Raw genomic sequence first — 21,929 nt, 5'->3', positions numbered from 1 at the left:
ACCAATAATATTTTTTCACACAAGGGCTGACCGGTTGCCACTGGGTTCCACTGGTCCCAGGTCTACTACCCCTCCCACATACTCACTGGCTCCATCGGAGGTCCAAGAAGACTGTGTGTATTCCATACAGGTCAAGCCTCTGCTGAATTTTAAAGACGGACATCAAACCACCTTACTCCCTCCAACCCCTTAACCTACATAGATAGAAAGAAACAAGTGACACCGTATGAGAAAAAAACACTTTATTTTAATTTTCAAGTTAAAAACACAAATTGACAAGAAAGGATAGAGATAGGAATATCTAGAAATATTCCCCTCCGAGGCAGCTTCCAAGGAAGCAAACAAAAAATATCATCTAAAACGCGACACCGTTCCATAACGTTAATGTTGTCAATAACCATCCTTGTCCACTGGGGAATCCTATCAGTTGGTAGCGCTTCCTGCAACAGAAAGAGTGGAATTCTGTGAGCAAGATGAATGAACATTCCAGCCCTAGGCTATTGTTGGGAGTAGACGCTTTCCTTACCCTGCATGCCACGGTAAGTATAAGGCAGTCGGACACCCCAAACATACCTGACACTGCTGTGAACTCCCCAACTGACTATCATACTGCAGGATTTTGGAGGACATCTTCCCTTGCACGTCACTGGTTTTAGGACTAAACTGTCCCTAAAACGAATGCAAATGCTAAAAATGACAGTGTTCGTTGCTATTTAGATACGCCGCCTTCATGTTCTTTCACTGGGCCAGGGTGTTTGATCATCTGCATAGTGCATCTGCTCAAAAAGACAAAGAATCCCTGAAAACTCGGGATTTGTTGTGTAGTGAACATGAATTGAAGGCCTACTTACGCAAACACACCTCTCGCCACCCCACCTATCAAACTAGGCTAATATGCAAAACTGGAGCCCTCATAATGACAGATTCTGGTCGCCTAGACAGTATCAATGTAACTTTCCCTGTTCTCCTTCCAGAATACACCGTAGAACAATGAATGCTTTTGGTCTAAAATCATTTAGCAGATTGTTTACAGTACTGCCTTAGAAAAAGAGCATCTTAACTGAAAACACTTCCACCTGATGCTCCAGCCCTATTCCAGGGTAATGGTCTGAGACGATATGAAGCTAAAAGCCCATAAACCTGCGCTAGTACATGGAAACTTAGATATAAGTTTTGATTTGACGGCAACGTGGTGCAACCACAACTCTTCGGTGGTTGAAGGAACCAAGGAAAGGAACCTGATCTGTGTCGAACAATGGTAGACTGTTACTTTCTAAGAACTGTCCCTTTGAGTAACCTCCAACTGATAGGGTATAGAGGTAATAGTTTGTCAGACTGAACTCAAACCCCACCCCTGAAGAGGTAAAATCAGTAATTCAGGATAGGAATATTAAACAGGATCTGCATTCAGTCATGTTTTTTTCACTCAAGACAAACCCAGAACAAACACCAGCACATTGTACACGGTTTCAAAGAGACCAGTCCTGATAATACAACTTGTACACTAGAATTTACAAGTATTAATTAGTGACTTCAAAATTGAACACCTACACTAATGAAAAAGGCAACTTGTAATCATAGTATTTCATTGTAGGTATCTCCACTGCAGTCCTAAGCAATAATCCCACCTGTGTGTTGCACCATGGAACAATTTGACAATATTCTATGTAGTTAAAGAGGATACATACATATAATATGGCCTTGTATTGCTATTTAGGGGTTCTAGTAACATCATAAATCATGAGGTAGGGTGATCATCAGAAAGATCAGCGAGATGGTAATATAGGAACATCACACACAAGGTGGCATGTATTTTTACATTAAATATCATTTAAGTGCAGTTAGCTTGGAAAACAGGTTTTCTTTTACTAATAAGGGAAAGGTTGGGAAAGCTGAATAACCTGCCTCCAAAGTTGTTAGACAACTGTTTCTGCAGTAGTCCATAGGCTGAGGTATAGTGGTCAAAGTTTCGAAAGCAGCGAAATATGCAATAGCTGTAGAATGATGAAACTACAACACCACTGAAAGAGCTAGCATCTGCCATATAACATCATTCCCTATAGTGGCAGTCTGCCCTTACTTCTGATGAAAAGAACATGAAAGTACCATTCGAAAAATCAAGCCGGGATGGATGATAGGTTATGCCTTCAATAAGTAAACAAGGGTTCCTATGATGCGGAATAAGGATTACAGGGAAGATTTGCTTCCGCATGGTAAGATCCTTATTGAAATCCAAACAATAGATTAGAGTAACAGGCACATTGGTAAGCAATATTAGTTTAACACCCAGGGAACAATTTGCCCAAACAAATTTCTCACAGCATCCCGATCAGCTACTGCATCCGCTCCGACTTCTGAATCCAAGCAAGTGTTTTGTAAATGTTTGACTTGAATCAGTAGCACCTCTTCAAATATCACTAGTAAGGACACTTCCTTAGTAGGCAGCACGAGATGCTTTTCCTCTTGTGTCTGGTTTTCATTGCCATGTCAAGGACTTGTTTGCCAGTCGATAACTTAGCAGGATGCATAATAAAAAGGTTCCTTTTTATCAAAGTTCTTCAAAAGATGAATTCATAAAAAGCCCCACAGATAGCCCTGCTTTTAGGGCCACATAATCTGAATATGGAACTTTTAGTTTGTATCTTCCCTCTGCTCCAAAATGGTACCTGTTTAGAGGGCATGTTTTCGGTAGTTTGATTTACCTGGAAAACATGATTTTTTTCTTTACAAAAAAAAAATATATATATTGGATCTTGCACATGCACAAAGATTCTACCTTTCATGAGTATTAGACAGAATCCCATGATGAAAAATGTGTTCGTACAAGACCATTGCCATTCAGATTTCAAGAACTCCAATATCTAATGTGCGTAGACTGCTCTGCTGAAGATGTAGAATGGTGGACGTGAAATTGTGAAACCTCTTAAGGGAGTAAATAAGCATAATTACTCATTTCTACTGCACTGGAATGAAAAAGACGTAGTTTATTAAGTAGGTGCAATAAAAAAAAAGTCATCCAAGAAAGATGCATCAATGACGCCTAAAATATAGTAGATTAAAAAAGGAACCACCCGCTTACGCAATAAATCAAAGAGTGAAAATCCTTACCACTGTTTGTTCACCCGAGGCATCTTGAAGCTTTGGCTCCAGCAGTGGGATGCAGTTACAAGTACCTAACCAAAGAGCAGTGTTACAGGACTTCCTAAACACATAGCTTACAACGGAGTGAAGTCCATTTGGTAAAGAAATCCACAGTTGGAGTGAAGGACAGAAAAAGCCCTCCCTCTTGAACAGGTGATCCTGTATTGTAGAATACAAATGAAGTGGGCACAACCATAGTGCAGCTGATGAGCAGGAATGCAAGTAGTTCTTGAGGAGTCGCTTAGAACCTCAAATGTGCAATTGATGAATTATTGTCATAAGCATTACACCATGGGAAGGCGGAGAAACCTTTTATGGGCAGTGGGGACAATTAAATCGGTGCAATTTACGTATTGATTGTACTGTGAGGTTTCGAGTGAGGTGACATTCCGAATAGTTTATTTTGACAATTTCAATGTAAAAGATGTTGGCATAATAATGCCTGCTTGAATCCCTGCAGAGATTACAGGAGTTCTGAAGTATGGAGGTATGTAGAAAAATATTTAACATCCTCATGTGACAGATAAATCCTGAGAGTAGATCACTGCATTAACCTGATCTGTCAACTTCAGATCCTTGTCCATCATGAAGGCCAAGTTTTTGATCTTCACTACAGGGCGTGAAGCCTGAAAAAAACATTTTTTTCTTCCAACCACAAAGTGGAAACCCACACACTGTCCTGAACTCAATCTATATGGCATTGAGATTCAGCAGACTGTCAATACTATTCTTCTACATTGCAACAAAGCAAGGAATGAAAAGTCGTATAGAAAACGGGGCCAACTGTAGGTAGACATCAAAAGATTTAATGACGGCTGACAATGATTTCACAAACTCATTTAATAGATCGGGATACCCTCTGCGATCTCCCACACATGACTGCACAGAAGAGGACAGTCATGTAAACTTAATAAATAATTGTGATAGCCAAGAAAAAGCCACATCCATCATCCACAGCTTTGCTAAGCATCTACACAAGCCTGTAAAAAGTTGCCAGCCTGGCTCTGTGATTATTCTGCAGCTTCTAAGACTAACTTTAAAGAGGCTGAGAGAGATTATAAGAGCGAGATAACATCAGGTTGGGTTCTGTTCTACTCCTCGTGCCTTGCAACAACCAGCAATGCTTCTGAGGAATTTTGCAAAATAGTCTCTAAATCTGCCCATGTTCTGTGTGCACAAACTGTGTGTATATATAAATTGAACTGAAGACTTATGCTCTCTTTACTTCCAAGTGCTGTAGAAGAACTCACCCGCTGTGTTACTTTACACGAGGTTGGCATGATTACATCTAGCACGGCTGATACATATATAAGTACATGTTTGTTTAGAGTCCATGCAGCAAGTATAATTAACGCTGCATATGTCATGGTCAAGTTACAGGGTTGGTCGGAGGTCTTCTGTTGTCTCTGCCGGTCGGAGGCCTCATATGACAAAGCAGCCCCTGCAAAAATTGGCCACAATGAGCTCTGCCCATGCCTTTTATAAATACAAAGTAAAGATTAATTACACAATAAGCTAATAATTATTGTTGAGAGTACAGGTGTCATCTGGCTACCTGCTTGATCGCATTTGCCTTCTATTCTACTTTTTCCAGACTCCGTAAATGTTGCATCGCCTGGTCCCAAGGGGATGTGTTGTATAGTAATGGCTGGGTCTCTGGTGGAGCCACTGGGGTTTGCAATCAAAGCATGATCAGCAGAAGGACAGCAATCAAGCCGGAGCAATCAGTACTTGGGCCATGCTCCAGCCAAAAGAAGGGGGAGGGAAGACGGCACACGCTCGTCTATCAGTAAGCAGCAACTAACAGTGACAAAGAAGCCAATGAATGGTAAGCAATGGGCAGGTCGCAAGCCCCTTGTTGTGTACAATATCTCTTACAAGAGCATACGCTGTCACAGACTCGAATGAAAAAGTTGTGCGTAATTTTTTTATAAATGTCCACTTCAGTGAAATTGCCACCTTGAGTAGGTAGGCCTATTTCATTACTATCCTCAAATTCCCAAATAGCTGAAAGTGAAATCAATACAGAAATATCTTCCTCCATCACGGACAACTCCCTGCTGTATCCTGTCAAAGCAGGTTTTCACTTTCATCATGGAACAAAGGTCACAGAGTTGGTAGCACAGAATGTGCTGTGTATGATTTTAGAACAGGGAGACCTTGACTCTTCTTGGTCCTTCTGCTGTTTTTGATGCAGTGTCCTGAATGGTACTCATGGACAGCCTGCATGGGACGAGGATCAAAGTAATGGTACAGAGCTGGAATTCCTCTTTCTTAGCAGAAAGAGTCAGGTGGTGATAATGCCCTTGTACTGTTCCTCAGCCTCCTATTTATCTTGTGGAGGGTCTATGGCTCCTTGATCGGTCCTACATTGTTAAATCTTTATGTGGTTCACTTATAATATTTTTTAACGTGTCCTGTATGTGGTACATACGCAGCATCAAGCATAAACTGAGGTTGGATGGAAATAATATAGAGTGCAATGTTTTTTGGTAGCCAAGAACTGGATGAGTATCAACTGCTTAAAACTTAGCAGGAGTGAAACAGTGGTGATCTGGAGACCCTTCCGCAGTCTGGACATCTGCATGGTGGCTGAACTCCTTAGGTCATTGCTCCACCCTTTTCCAAACATTACGAAATCTGTTAGTTCATTTTGTTGATGAACTATGTTTAATCCCTCAATACCCTCTTGTTCTCCCCTACACCCACTCAATCGGAAGTGCTGACCAAAATCTTTTCTACTTTAATACACTCACCTTAACATTCTCTAGGCCGTTCACACCAGTACGTTCTTTGAGCTTCTCCAAGCCTCAACTTGCAGCAATTCCCAAACTAAGAAGGTACCCTAAGGCGGTCATGCCTTTTCTGTGAAGGAAGCTACTCTCTGGAACTATCTTCCAACAGCTAAACATATTACAGGCACCGTTCACCATTTTGCAGTCTGCAAAATCACTGTACTTTATGGAGAATGGAGTTTCTACTATACAGAGTATTGAACACCGATAAATGCCAAGATCATCTGACAATCCAGTTTTAAACATAAAGACATTAAACATCAACAGGGCTTGCAACTAGTTATCGTGGATCAAAGGCATTGCTTCTAAAAGCACTTTGCTGTCGAACTCTAATCTTGCCGGCCGCGTCAGAGTAGTGGTCTTAAGTCTTAAGACATCTTTCCACCTAGATAATCAAATGGTATTTTAGATTGAAGTTTTGCTACTTCTATTATGGCAACAAAGTCTTTTGTGGAAAATCCTTTATGTAAAAATATGCTGAAAAACCCATTTGTGTTTTTTTTTATTTTTTTTACGGTGAGCATGTTTGGGGCAGACGCTTCCATGTTCTCTACTTTCAGAAAACCCATTGCTTTGATTAATACCTACTTGGAATGAGCTACCTCCAAATTGTTTGAGCTCCCCTTACATGACTCTGGGCCTTTTTGTTCAGGAAACTCAGTAATGTTTTTTTTCTGAATCAGAAACTAGGCCATCATTGGAGACAGAAGGAAAGCCTTGAGTGCTAGGTAGTGTCCAGAGTGCCTGCAGGGTTCAAAGACAGTATCTCTCTCTGACAGGCTCCTTCATTTGTCAAATGGGCTAGATATGCATCCTATCCTGCCCGAGAAGCACTTCACAGTGGACACAGAAAAGTCATCCCTTGCAAGAAAGAAGTCTGATTCAGTCTCCAAAGAAGACATTGCATTGGTTGTTGACTCTGCTCTAGTATGTCTTGCTAACACTGTCCAACTTCTTTAACCTGGCATGCGTGATAATGAAAACGCATAAAGCCAGCCATGCAGCCCAATAAAGAGCAGTGTCTTGCTGTTGGTTCAGGAATCTTCTGAAGATGCAGATATTAATGATGACGAACAAGTACTCTCCACCAAAGAAAACACTCTATTAACATCTGAGCTCAGGAAGATGTCGATTTTGGGAAACTTACCTCAACCCTCAGATAATTTAGAAGAGTCGGAGTAGTATGAAAATCCTACTGGGGCAGTTGGTCCTAATAAGCCAATCGGCCAGGTAGCAAAGATACACACTTTCTGTTAAAAGGGGCACGCCTCCACTTCAATGGAATTGAGGAGCCAGATCACAGGTAAACTAAGGTCATTGGCAGCCTTTTTCTCCTACACCCGGGGCACGGCAGCAAACACTACTTTGAAAAAAACAGAGGTAAAGGCTGAGAAAATAAATCACTCAATAATACTATCTAGAAACAGAGTCTGATGGAGAAAAAAAAAGCGTTGACAGAAACACAGCAAATGGAGACAAAATACCTTTTTTCAGAAAAAGGGGTGATAAAACAAAGCAGCATTCTGTGTCCTTCTCACATGAGCTGGGAAAAAGAACTAAAAGAACTGAAACTTGGGAGCAAAATAGCAAAGCAGTACAAGTTATGGAGCAATACAGAAGCTGGTGAAGGAAAAAAAAAAAAAAAAAAAAAAAAAAAAAAGAATGAAAGGGAAGGAGCAGCGCTCCATTTCTAGCTTCCCTTATCTGTCATCTTACATTTTCGAAATATTTTTTATGTTGCCTAGGCAGCTGGTTTTAAGTGAAAATGTATTAGAAAGTGTTCTGAGATCCACACACAGGCAGGAGTATTGCAGGGTACAGGTTTTTCAATGAAGGCCCTACATCTACAGTGCAGAAATTATATTTTAACCCAATTCTCTAACTCATCCACTCTGAAACATGCACCACACCCCTTCACCTCTACCGAGCACATTGTACCCCAGTGCTACCACTCACGACCCTACTTTTCTGGACATCAGGAGGTTCCGTACCACACAAAAGCGAGTATGGCAGCCTTCCTCCGCTCAACTGTATTGTGCACTGACCTACCTGGAGCGATCAGCTGCTGAGCCTGTTGGGCCTCACTTCTGCGCCTCCTAGAAAACAAAAGCAGCGTCAGTTACAAATAGTTTTGTTTAGTTTTGGGATACATGGTGTTGATTACATTTGAAAAACAGTTAAATCGGCACACTGCATAAACAAAGCATTTATATGCTTCCTGTCGGAGGTAAAAGTTGCGGTGTGATCACGCAAGACCTTTCCCAACATGCACTTTCAAAAGAGAAGAGTTCCTATTACTATCTTAAACTAACTGATGTGACACTATCCCCTAACATTCACCCGGCAATGGCATGGGACAAACCCCCTCAATCACTTACATCAAGCCAAATATGGTAAGACTCTCCAAAAAGTAATGGAGGTCAGTCTTAGGCACCCTACCCTCGTTCGCACACTTGATTCCCAGTTTAAGGACTAGGAGGCCTAGGAATGCTATTACCCTAAGTTCTGGAACTACGTGAGGCCTGACGTATGGGGATTCCAAACTAGTCCGCTGGCTGGTGAGGAAGAACTGGGCTTAGGCCGTTTCCACCAATAACGTACTAAAATACTTTCTTCTTCAATTGTTACATATTAATAAAGACCAGCTGAGGCAAATTTAAACCCTGCTACATTGTGGCCTTACTATATATAGCAACACCCTGGTTAGTAATTCAGGTTGTTGACCTATGATGTTTAGTGGCACCATCTACCGCACCGCTGTACCAGCAAATGTCTCTGGCTTCTCCTACCAGAGATGCGGAGGATGCTGTACTCTCGTACGTTGCCAGGCCTGCAGTCACACTATGTCTTGCAATGGCTTCAAGTAGGAGGGATGGCATCTCCTGAACCACCACAGACATTAAACTCATTAGTTGAGGCCTAATCTGCTTCCGCAACAAGCATGGGAGGAACCAGTGCCCAGAGATTGACCATTTCAGGGCTGTCCATTAAAATACAACCTTGCCATCGTTAAAAAAAAAAAAAAAACAGTATAGCGAGTGTGTGAGCAACACCCTCTCAGACATTGAAAGATTAACTTTCTACAAATATTAGATGATATAGCAGAGAGAAAAAAACTGTTGGAATTGCTCTTCGGAGACAGGCTTCTTACTTTGGGTTTGGTCTGCTTGAAGCGAGAAGCAAGCAGGGCCATGAAAGAGGAGGGGTAAATAATGGCACAACTACCATTAACAAGTAAGTCTGTAGGCACATTGCAGGGCGGTACCCATCTGCCGTTTAGTTACCTCTAGGCAAACAATGATCCGTTATAACATGTCAAAACAGAGATGATGTTCTCAAATTATGAAATAAGACTTCCACATCGCCATGACAGTGACAGGCCCCAACCCACTCATCCTCTTCTCATCCAGTAGAATTTTTTTTCACTTACCTGTCACATTTACCACATTACACAATGTCTCTGACCAACTGGCTTTTCTTTTTTTTTTTGCTGAGCGCCCTAACCTTGGTTCGCAAACTAGAATTGCCATGCCCCAATTCTGACGCGTTCACCAATCAACCAATCACAGCACTGCACTCCAAACAACCACATCCTTAGCACTCCTCTGAACAACTACACAAAGGCCTTCAGTTGGCTGCTATACAGTGCGTATGAAGCACACTATGCCCGTGATACGCCACTTGCGCCAATAGCGATTTTACTGTGCTTCTTTATTGCATGTCATGTTTTAATTGAAAGCCAAGTGGTTTCAAAGGCAGATGCAAATGTTTTCAGGTGAGTAAATTCCCCTTCTCTCAAGTATATAGTTTTAATCAAAAGGTTACTTACTGGTTCTTGTTAAATTTGCAGCGGCATTTCCCACCTAGGTGGAGACAAAAGGGTAATGTTTTAGCGGCGGAGGGCGGTGCAACCCAACCCCAGGGTACAACTGTATTCAGCCAACAGCAAAATTCAAACTTCAACCTAAGTTTAACACCTCCTTCTTGTTCCTCCCACAAAACAAAATTAAATCACAGGCCCATCAAAATAATGGGAAAAACACTTCTATGAAACTCGAGGCACAAAGATCCAAGAAGGAATCGTAAGCGTGACCGTGTAACTAGTCGATCAGAAGACTTTAGCATCATCACTCAGCACCAGGACAAGCAGCCAAGTCATTGTAAGGTCCTTGCATCCTTATGATCTCGCACAACCTACCTTCGCTTATTGACACTGGTCATCTTCAGGATTACACTGTAAGCTCACCCTTAGCTCATTCAAGTTTGTGGAGAATTCTGACCCTTTAGTCACTTTACCCTACCTTGTGCTTTTCTTTCACTCAAGTCATTTAAACTGTGTGTTGGGTGCATTAAAACCAGTTCACAGTCGGATAACACCTAAAGAAACAAGCAAATAAAAAGTGCCAACTATTAACATGGCTGTCACTGTCCATCATGTCAGTGACCCGCTGAGCAGCAACTATAGAACACACTAACCAAAGGAAGCATGGCAACAACATATGCTCTCTAGGCAGGAGTGCCTTTGCAAAATGTTTACCGAAGAGTTCATGGAATAACAGGTGCACATTCACCAACCACTACTGCCTGGATTTGAAGACGACTGGATGGACATTGTTTAAAAAGTGGACAGGAGGATCTGGGAATTCTGAATGAAATTCATCCTTTTCAGGATACATAATGACTGGTCCCCTTTCATATTGAAACAGGCAGGTCTGCTGCACCATCAGACCTGTTGGAGGTGTGCCCACGACCATTGTGGCCTTCCCCATGTCCTTTACCAATGGCCGGAACTTACCATGTACTGGACTTCTATTCAGACATCGCTTAGAGAGCATTACAGATTCTCGTTCCTTTCACAGGACCGCTGGTCTTGCTCCACGACACGCAAGACCTTTCTGACCGGATGATCCTGGCTACAGGACTCACTGTGACAAAGATCTGTGTCCTATACCACCAATACTGAAGCAAGATGAGTGACTCATACGAGCACCTTATTTACAGGGTGCAAGGCAAGGCTGCCACCTTCCTCCATATTTGGGAACCCCTTCTAGCTAATGGAACTCTGCCCCCCCCCCCCCCACGAATCTAATGTTGGCAGCTGTCACAAGAGGATGTGCTAGATGTTTTGGCCTGTTTCCCACCCTGTCCTGGAGGAGATCCTTCTTTCAATCCCCTTACTCCATGCACCCCTGCAAACCCCCCTCCCCCCAGCAATCCTCCTCCACCACATGCACAGAAACACTTCCATTTAATATTGTATGGTTTGGTTGTGGTTGCTGTACATGCCTCCCAAAAAATGTTCAGTTGAATTGCCGAAATCTAGGTTCTCCAGAACCAGTCTGTCAAGTTAGACAACTTGAGAATAGGATGAAAATATTACTTATAATCCTGGTTCTGCATCATAGGAATCTTCACTGAAGTCAAACCTAGACATGACGTGGTTCCAATGCTCACTGCTCCACTGGATTCAAGCTAGCCTGGCTGATGAGGGGTGATAGCCCAAAACCGGTCCCAGGATGCTTGTTTCCGGCGCAGGGAGGACCCGGTTTGGCAGTTCAAGCTGAAATGTTCCCATGGGAGCAGGATCAAGACTGATTTTCATATGGCTGGGTCCAAACTGGAGTGGTGTGGTGGGCAAGAAAACGATGGATTAAACTGAGGTTTTTGTAACTGGGGGTGAATGTTTGCCTTGTTCTTCAATCCGTCCTTCATTTCTTCTTTCTACTTTAATAATTTGTTTACGTCCAAAGGTCCTGTATTTTCCCTAAACTGTCCTGATTTGTTTTTTTTTTTTATCAGAAAGAACCTGGAATAAAATCCTCAATTTCTCTGGCACTTTGGGACTGTTGCCATGGCTCCGTTCAGGATGAAGAGAAGAATTTCCTATTGTAGATCCCACAAATGCAGATAATCAGATGATTTTACTTTCCGGTAGGATGAGTAGGTTGTCTCTGTGGCCAGATTACAATATTTGAAGTACCTAGTGATCTGTAGTTCTGGGCAAATACAAATTCCTCCACTGACTGGAAGTACCTGGGTCGGTTGCGAGGGCAGCTTGAAATAGTCCAGCTCTTTTGGGTTGTCTTGACAGCATGGTTGGGAGGCCACCTCCCCCTAACCTTCCTCCCAAACCTCGAAAGCTGCCTTGCCATAGCACCCAGCCGCAGATGGAGGAGTGACCCTCCAGGAGAGACAAAATTTAAGACAACTATAAAATCAGCAAGGCTGATGACATTACAGACACAGCCGTTGAAGGTGGCATGGAAAAAGCTGGAATGGGTTGCAACAAGTCAATCACTGAGAAGATAGCTGACAAGTAAGCAATTGTCAGCTGTAAATCTGCCATTGTAAAATGCACGGTGCTGATAGCTAGGTGGCGTTGTCATCTACATGATGAGATATTTTACTAGAATCAAAGTATCTGCACTCCAGCCATAGATGACGCCACAGTCACGAACACCAACTGCTTTATAAAAGGCACAATCAACAATGGTCTAGAACCAGATGAGCCGGTTGCTAAGCTAAGTTAACTTGTTCAGTGGTAATTCAGGGGTAGACAGCACTAACCTTTTTATTTTGTATGTACACTTCTTGGGAGTGGGTGGGGGGGAGGGGGGAGTTTAGTTTCCTTCTAGGAATCTTTCAATTCTGGATCTTTTTCCAGTTTTTTCTGTCCTTCAGCATTTAGTCCCTCTAAACACTTTAGCATTGTAAGGAAGAAAAAAAAAAAAGTGTAGCAGAAAATATGGTAGAACATTGCCCTGACAGCTTGCCAGCAGACTTGAACTCTTAATTAAAGCTTTGGTTGGCAAAATGAAAATCTAATGAAAGGTGAAAATCAGACCAAGCTGCAGACAGGGGACGAACTCTAGGTCCTGCTGCCTGGTTGATTAAGGTTGCACAATGTGGTGTACTGCTTGTATGTAATCTCTGGATTTTCTTTTAATTCTGTTTGAGTAAAACACTGATTATAGAGGATTCCCAGACTGACGACGAGAAATGAATCAAGAATGCTAATCTATGCTAGGAAAGATTCAATGCTGGAGAATTATCTTTTCAATTTATGGAATTTAAGCACTGGTTTACAAACAAAGGGGGTTGTACTGGACCAGATTATCCAATTTACAAGGAGATGGGATGGACCTTCATACTTTCTGGAATTCTTCAAACCTATGAGGCTATGGAAACCATTTCAGACAATGAAGAAGACCAACAACCTAAAAAAACCTCAAGATAACTGACCTCAGTCTAACTGATGAAGACTGAAGAGTAACACATTTGAGTATTTCAGTGGGTCCCTATTCAAAGATTGCATTGAATCACTGACTAAAATATTCCCGATACAAAATTCTAATTTTCTCTTAAGTTTCTAGATAACTATTTTTTTGTAACTCCAATTGCCTTATGTTGGTCAATTTCTCCTCCATCTCAGCACATCTGGCACATAAGCATTGATGTTGGTTAAATTAGGTTGGTTAACTGGTTACATTAGCTTGAGGACATTTTAGAAAGAACCTTTCAATGATCTAATTTCCTCACAAATGCATGGTCACCAAAGCCCAAACCAGCCTGTGGAGAGGGGAGTGCATCACTGATTAAGAAACTAAATTAAAAGGGTTCTTGGTTTCCTCAGGATCCTGACAGACTGCAACAGAACACACAAGCTTTTAATTGGTGGATAAATCCAATTTATAGTAATAACTTCACCAGAAACGTAAACCAGTACAATGCCACACATATGAAATTAATTTATGGATCCCACTAACCATGGAGAAAGAGTGCAGGAAAAACATCTTGCAGCTATATTTCTTAAACTCTAAGTGTCCCCTGGACAGAGGTTTAGAAAATAATCCGGGACTTGTAAACACTGTTATAGGACTCTCTACAAGCAGTAGTACCCCTTCCCCATCTCAAATTAGAGGACATGGTATTCTTAAAAGGAAGCAATTCCAATTTTAATACAGTCGAATACAGGGTAGGTCCGTGCTGCAAGTCTGCCATAGGTCTATTGCTTGTGGGCCTCTGTATATTGGTTTTCAAGTCAACACATTCCAAAAACATGCACAGGTATGACAGCAGCCAAACCAATCAATAATAATAATAATCTGCTTTTAATGTATTTAATCGGTCATCTCACCATGACTTGCATTACAATTGAAAGCAAGTTGAACCAAACCAGACAAACTTCACATATATCTTCAATGTACAAGAAGAAATAATGATAAATAGCTGCCTGGTTTGACACTACTCAAGTTTAGCTTCTTCTCTAGCTTGTAAACCAGCTGCAACATTCATTCCACCATTGGTTTCAAGAATAATAATATATCAAGAAAACACTTTGGTACATGTCAACTCATACAGGTCTTCTTCCCAGGTACCCTGCAAGGATTACAGAGTTTTTCTTTGGGTTCAAAGGCCAAGAGCATTCCCCATGTGACCCTTTGTTCCCCACTTCAAAAACAAAAGTGATAACTTACTCAGAACGACTATAATTCCCATAAGGCAGAGGATACCAGCAGCCACCAACCCTCCAATTCTCAGAGATTGGTAATCTGAAAGGGTAAAAGGTGCGTGTTAGAGACAAAAGCAGCAGGCTGTGTGTGTCATTGGCTGGAATTCTTAATCTAAAACCTCAGTAAAAGGTAAACATTCTAACGCCAGCCACTGCACAACCACAAACTCATTACAGAAAAATATGCCTGAGATTCTTACAATGCTTAGTTTCAAATGCCCAGCCACATACAGAATCCGGCATCAAGTATTATTCTCACAATCACAGAACAGACATCCTTCTAGGAAATACAACTATGGGAAAGGCACTGACCCAAAAACTAGAACTATCAACTTTAACCGGACTTAATGCTCCACTAGAAGGATCCAGTGGTTAGGATCAGCTCTGAAACATGCTCTCACACTTGTGCTCTCCAAAGAATCCCCACGTTTAATCATGGTGCTAAACCCCCAAATGCTCTACTCCCCCACCACTAACCATGCCCACCCCTCCTTTTTTAACACTATGCGTAATCTATAAATAAAAGACTTTGCTGACTAAGTGCTACTGGAAATAGAGACTTACCATAATAGAATGGGCTGTTTATATCTGGAAAAGAGTAAAACAATTGAGTTACTTTGCATAGTAAGGGGATTACATGCAAACAGGGCTTGCTGTGGCTATTATAGCCCAAAAGAAAGCCTATCAAATCATTACAAGGAGAGCGACAGCTTGCTTTTTATCAAGTGTGGCGTGAAGTGGCTGGGTCTAATTGTGATGTGTACTAGAGATAATGTGTGTTAGAAATGGGGTCTGTAGTTGGCAGAGGTATACACTCTTGTCCAAGTAGGGACCACAATACAGGGAGTGCAGAATTATTAGGCAAGTTGTATTTTTGAGGATTAATTTTATTATTGAACAACAACCATGTTCTCAATGAACCCAAAAAACTCATTAATATCAAAGCTGAATATTTTTGGAAGTAGTTTTTAGTTTGTTTTTAGTTTTAGCTATGTTAGGGGGATATCTGTGTGTGCAGGTGACTATTACTGTGCATAATTATTAGGCAACTTAACAAAAAACAAATATATACCCATTTCAATTATTTATTATTACCAGTGAAACCAATATAACATCTCAACATTCACAAATATACATTTCTGACATTCAAAAACAAAACAAAAACAAATCAGTGACCAATATAGCCACCTTTCTTTGCAAGGACACTCAAAAGCCTGCCATCCATGGATTCTGTCAGTGTTTTGATCTGTTCACCATCAACATTGCGTGCAGCAGCAACCACAGCCTCCCAGACACTGTTCAGAGAGGTGCACTGTTTTCCCTCCTTGTAAATCTCACATTTGATGATGGACCACAGGTTCTCAATGGGGTTCAGATCAGGTGAACAAGGAGGCCATGTCATTAGATCTCCTTCTTTTATACCCTTTCTTGCCAGCCACGCTGTGGAGTACTTGGACGCGTGTGATGGAGCATTGTCCTGCATGAAAATCATGTTTTTCTTGAAGGATGCAGACTTCTTCCTGTACCACTGCTTGAAGAAGGTGTCTTCCAGGAACTGGCAGTAGGACTGGGAGTTGAGCTTGACCCCATCCTCAACCCGAAAAGGCCCCACAAGCTCATCTTTGATGATACCAGCCCAAACCAGTACTCCACCTCCACCTTGCTGGTGTCTGAGTCGGACTGGAGCTCTCTGCCCTTTACCAATCCAGCCACGGGCCCATCCATCTGGCCCATCAAGACTCACTCTCATTTCATCAGTCCATAAAACCTTAGAAAAATCCGTCTTGAGATATTTCTTGGCCCAGTCTTGACGTTTCAGCTTGTGTGTCTTGTTCAGTGGTGGTCGTCTTTCAGCCTTTCTTACCTTGGCCATGTCTCTGAGTATTGCACACCTTGTGCTTTTGGGCACTCCAGTGATGTTGCAGCTCTGAAATATGGCCAAACTGGTGGCAAGTGGCATCGTGGCAGCTGCACGCTTGACTTTTCTCAGTTCATGGGCAGTTATTTTGCGCCTTGGTTTTTCCACACGCTTCTTGCGACCCTGTTGACTATTTTGAATGAAACGCTTGATTGTTCGATGATCACGCTTCAGAAGCTTTGCAATTTTAAGAGTGCTGCATCCTTCTGCAAGATCTCACTATTTTTGACTTTTCTGAGCCTGTCAAATCCTTCTTTTGACCCATTTTGCCAAAGGAAAGGAAGTTGCCTAATAATTATGCACACCTGATATAGGGTGTTGATGTCATTAGACCACACCCCTTCTCATTACAGAGATGCACATCACCTAATATGCTTAATTGGTAGTAGGCATTCGAGCCTATACAGCTTGGAGTAAGACAACATGCATAAAGAGGATGATGTGGTCAAAATACTCATTTGCCTAATAATTCTGCACTCCCTGTACTAGTCAGGGTAAGTCACACACAATCCAAATTATCCTGTGCCCACCCTTGCCACTGAGCAGTCAGGCTTAATTTAGAAGGCAATGTGTAAAGTATTTGTGCAATAAATCATGCAGTAACAGTGCAAAACGCCACAAAAATGCACCACACAAAAATATGAGATATTTATCTGAACAAATTAACGTCAAAACGATCAAGATTTGATAATCACAAATTGGAATATCACTTTTGTAATAATAAGAAGAGTCTTTAGATTTTAAAAGCAACAATTGTCTCTTGCAAGTACAAGGTACCTGGTATGCGTCAAAATTACATGCACAAAGACCGCAGAGGAGGAGATGCGTGGAAAAAAGTAGGTGTGCATTGGATTTCCAGGTGAACACAGATGGTGCGTTTATTCTTTTCCACCCAGCAAGGGCTTTGCGTCAAATTCCGGCGTGCAGGCTTGAATCCTCTTTGCAATGTGGGGTCTTTTGACACCCAGGGATGATGCATGGAAATCCTGGATGTGCTGGATGAAGTCACAGGTGCTGCGTTGATCCGGTGGGCGAAGCTTCAGAGTTTGTCGCACGGCAAGTGTTGCGACCATGGCTCATGCAGAAAGTCAGGTTGCATCGTTCTGGCTCGGCAATGCTTCGACCCGGTGGGCTGTGCATTGCAGTTCCAGTCGCAATGCTGGTGCTGTGTCGATCTCCACTCAGGGAGCCAGGCTGTGTCGTTCTGGTTCGGCGATGCAGTGATTTTCTCACCGCTGGGCAGGCTGTGCATCGATTTTCACTGCACAAGGAGTTTCTTTGCAAAGATCAAGTATTTTTGGCCCTGAGACTTCAGGAACAGGAGGCAAGATCAATCCAAGCCCTTGGAGAGCACTTCTCAGCAGAGCCAGAGGCCAGCAAGGTAGCAGGCGAACAGTAAGGCAGCAGTCCTTCACAGCAAAGCAGTCTAGGTGAGTCCTTTGGGCAGCCAGGCAGCTTCTCTTGGCAGGTTGCAGGTTCTGGTGCAGTGTCTTTCCGAAGAAGTGAATAAGTTGGTAGGATCAGGGACCCAGTTTATATACCCGAAAGTGCCTTTGAAGAGGGGGAGTTTTCTAGGAATGTGGTTTTGAAGTGCACAAGGTCCCCTTTCAGTACAACCCTGTCTTCCAGGGTCCCAGTAGGGGGTTTGGCAGTCCATTGTGTGAGGGCAGGCCACTGTCCTTTGAAATGTAAGTGTCAGGCCCTCCACCCTTCCAGCCCAGGAAGACTCATTTAGTATGCAGATGTGTGCAGGTGTGACGGAGCATCCTTTGTTTGTGATTGTCTGGGTGAAATGCACAAGGGAGCGGTCAACCAGCCCAGCCCAGATGTCATTTGGAGACAGGCTGTAAGACACAGAAGGTTTTTAAGTGCAGAGAAATGCTCACTTTCAAAAAGTGACATTTCTAAAATAGTAATGTAAAATCCAACCTCACCAGTCAGCAGGATTTTGGATTACCATTCTGGCCATACTAAATATCACCCATCTACCCCTTTCTGATCGGAAGCTACCACTCAAACAGTTTATAAGGGTAGCCCTAATGTTAGCCTATGAAAGGAGCAGGCCTCACAGCAGTGGAAAACGAATGTAGAAGTTTCCCACTACTAGGACATATAAAACACACAGGTATATGTCCTGCCTTTTACCTACGTAGCACCCTGCCCTGTGTGTTATTTAGGGCCTACCTTAGGGGAGACTTATGTGTGGAAAAAGGGGCATTTCAGGCTTGGCAAGTGCTTTTAAATGCCAAGTCGAAGTTGCAGTGAATCTGCACACACACGCCTTGCAATGGCAGGCCTGAGACATGGTTAAGGGGCTACTTATGTGGGTGGCAAAATCAGTGCTGCAGGCCCACTCGTAGCATTCAATTTACAGGCTCTAGGCACATGCAATGCACTTTACTAGGGACTTACAAATAAATTAAATAGGCCAACTGGGTATGAGCCAAGGTCACCATGTTTTAAGGGAGACAACATATGCAACTTAGCACTGGTCAGCAGGCATAAAGTCCTAAAGCCAGAAAAAACAGTGTCAAAAAGTGGAGGGAGGCAGGCAAAAAGTTGTGGTTGACCACCCTAGGGCTGTCAGGTCTAACAATGTGATTTTACTTTCTCTAGATGCAGATGCTGTGCCGCACCCCTTTTTGAGGGCACACTTAGATTTCTGTAGCTGCCTGAAATGCAGATGTAGGCATATCTTTGCAGATAAAGTGAAAGCAGACTGGTTCTTTCACACCCCTCCTGGAGGATTAAATTTATTGGAGCAAAAGGCGACTGGAGACAACTGACCAGCCAAAGAACTTGCAGGGAAGGTTAGTGGCTATTTCCCCTTCAGACCACTAAATCAGTACACACATAAGAAGTAATTATGATACCATGGATTTATTACACTCTAACTTATTGTAGCATATATGGATTAAAGGATTCACGATAATATCAAATACCAACAGAGATATGACATAATAAAATGCTTAAAAACAAAACATCATACTTCTTTAGTGAGAACCACCTGAAAACCTTGTTACAACCCACGTGACTGGGCAACTGGCAGAAATTTCCTTGGGATGGGCACGTGTCCCCAGGCTGTCTCACTGCTCTAAAAAGTGATTTTTGTACAGACATGCACAGCTTCCCTGGGGAAGATGCCATAGCGACCACTTGTTCTGCAAGGATGATTGGCAACCAGCTACAGGGCAAGAACACTTAAAATGTTGCTAGATCTGGTTGTTTAGTTACATGTTGCTGGGCAAGGTGTCATGCCAACCAGCGTAAAAGATATTTCTGGATACATCAGTATTCTGGGCAACTCTGTAGAAATTGTTTTGTTAGCAAACACTTGTTTGGAAAAAGCATACTGTATGACAAAATGAACAAATCCTGGATCATTACATCCAAAGGGCTCATTTCCTGAAAGCTGCAGTTCATTTTAGGTGTAATTTGTAAGACACTATTATATCCTAGAAAACAAGTTATTTTGTATGAAATTACATAATAAGGTGTGTCAACAGTAATAAGGGAGGAAATTGAAAACCCTGCCTTGTGAGTCTGGGGTTAGAGAGAACCACATCTCAAGAGATTTAAGATAAAAACGGGCGCCCCACATAATTAAAGCACTCTGATCCTGGGTAAATCCTACCTTTCCTGCACTTCAATTCCTTTTTCTAATAACTAAAAGGGTTCAGAAAAATGCTTCCTCCCAGGCTTATGTGATAGATAAAGATTTACAATGCATTCCAGCTCATCCCTCGGAGAAGACAATGCATCACTTCAGATTCCAAAATCTCCCAGGTAAAATGCATACATCATCTCATTCTGGGTCAAGATCCAAGCTTGATTTAGATCATCCACACATCTAAGAGGCATGAAGTATCTTCCCATTTAAAGTATGTTGGTGAGCAGAGTGCATGCTACCATGGGTATGCTAATCCTGGAACTGAAACATCAAGTAGTTCAAATCTTGTAAATAATGAAAAGGATGGCCTAAAAACCCCTTACCACAAATCAGATCATACCAAATTATTTAACAGTTGCCCTATTTTACAAATTCAGAAAACCATCATGGACAGCGATGAGATCATGCAAAAATAAGAGTGACAAAATTCTGGACACAAATTGCAGAGTCTCAACAGGAGTACATCAACGGAAAAGTGTGAATTTGTTAACAGAGCACTGATTAAACATTCATGCTTCAATAGTTAACTAAACCGACGAGTCTTGCAAACCTGTAGTTCCCAGGGTGCAGCTGGTGCTAAGGAGAATATAATACTGCAAGGCTGAGGCAACAATGACTGGCACAATGTTGTAGTTGGGGAAATTAAATCCCAGAAATAAAAAAATATGATGTTATACTGACTTCAAATTAGGGGATATGTTATTATGATGCCCCAAGAGACCCTGAACCATGGCATTATTATGGCCAGAGAGAAACCCCTTCCATCTAGGTTCCTGACATCACAGTACATGCTAGGCTCCTTGGAGGTCCAAGTAGGATAGAACATGTCACAATTAGTGGTCACAGGACACCAAAAGAGGCCTGGGTCTCCAGTTCTACCAATCATGATACAGATTTCTCAGTTTGAGGGGTACGCTGTCCCTTGGTTACTTCATAGTTTGGAGTCCTAGATAAGATTTACCTTTGGGCTATCTATGTGATGGTTTGTTTTCACTGTAGTCGTGCCTCGTGAACCTTCACTGGTATTTACTCACAACATTTAGGAAAAGCCTGTTTGCAAACACTAGTCCAGTGCAAAAGAACACCTATAATGACTTTCATGATTTTTGCATCAGTCTCCAGAAAAAAACATGGTGGAGTGGTTTACAAACTGTTTCTCAGACTGAAGTCTGGGTGAAATCTGAGTTTTAAATCAGAGTCCATCAAGCTAAAGCAGATAACACACAGGACATTCGTAGATGTGTTCTGAGAGATTCCTCCCCATACTTCAAGGTACCTCCTAGTAGACATGGAGCTAACTTGGTAGGAGAACCTCTCACTTTCTCCTCAGGCTGCTACAAGACACCAATCTTTCAGAAATAACCTTCTCTGGGAAACAAATGTTGAAGAAAATCCAAATCAGGGTTAAAGCTTGCACTTCACCATTGATGCCAATTAGAAGAAAGCATCAGCATAGCTACCTACATTTGCCACTGCAGCAAATAAATACTTGTTCCCAAAAGTTGTCAACCGTTCCAACTAGGTCCTTCCTTAACACTACTACTGGCAGCGGAATCAGGAATGTACCTGCAAGACCTCCTTCCAAGAAAAAGGCAGAGTTAGGCAGGTCCAGGAATATTTCAATATTTACACTTGAGCTTTATAAAGTCCCATCATTCTATCTAAAACCACGATGCCCTGCGTGGGGGGAGAGAATTGGTGGGTGGAAGAAGTTTACAAACATTTTTACCAGAATGTTCTTGAGTCACTGGAGGGATGCAGGCAACCAGCCCACCTCAACTTAGAACTTTGATTCTTCTCCAATCACGGACTGACTATCTTTTCCTATGGCAGGAGGCACAGTCCAGGGCCTTTTGGGTGGGATTGCTCTATACACTTGCAACATACATGCAC

The 21,929-nt window shown here is 42.2% G+C and overlaps 1 protein-coding gene across 2 annotated transcripts in view; it reads right to left on the bottom strand.

The window, feature by feature from the left end:
• Positions 1-227: 227 nt before the first annotated feature.
• LOC138246464 (FXYD domain-containing ion transport regulator 3-like) overlaps positions 228-21,929 on the bottom strand; it is a 76,001-nt gene continuing 54,299 nt past the window's right edge. For both annotated transcript variants that reach the window (XM_069201100.1, XM_069201101.1), the window contains 5 exons: positions 15,013-15,036; positions 14,414-14,488; positions 9,766-9,799; positions 7,986-8,032; positions 228-440 (listed from right to left, as the gene is read on the bottom strand). In XM_069201100.1, the coding sequence (XP_069057201.1) occupies positions 424-440; positions 7,986-8,032; positions 9,766-9,799; positions 14,414-14,488; positions 15,013-15,036 (197 nt within the window). In that variant the 3' untranslated portion in view covers positions 228-423. The remainder of the gene's footprint in view (positions 441-7,985; positions 8,033-9,765; positions 9,800-14,413; positions 14,489-15,012; positions 15,037-21,929) is intronic.

The sequence above is a fragment of the Pleurodeles waltl genome, chromosome 7 (assembly GCF_031143425.1).
Source record: "Pleurodeles waltl isolate 20211129_DDA chromosome 7, aPleWal1.hap1.20221129, whole genome shotgun sequence".
NCBI classification, from domain to species: Eukaryota; Metazoa; Chordata; class Amphibia; order Caudata; family Salamandridae; genus Pleurodeles; species Pleurodeles waltl.
Note: the sequence above shows the minus strand (reverse complement) of the source record. Positions and strands in the feature narration are given on the sequence as shown.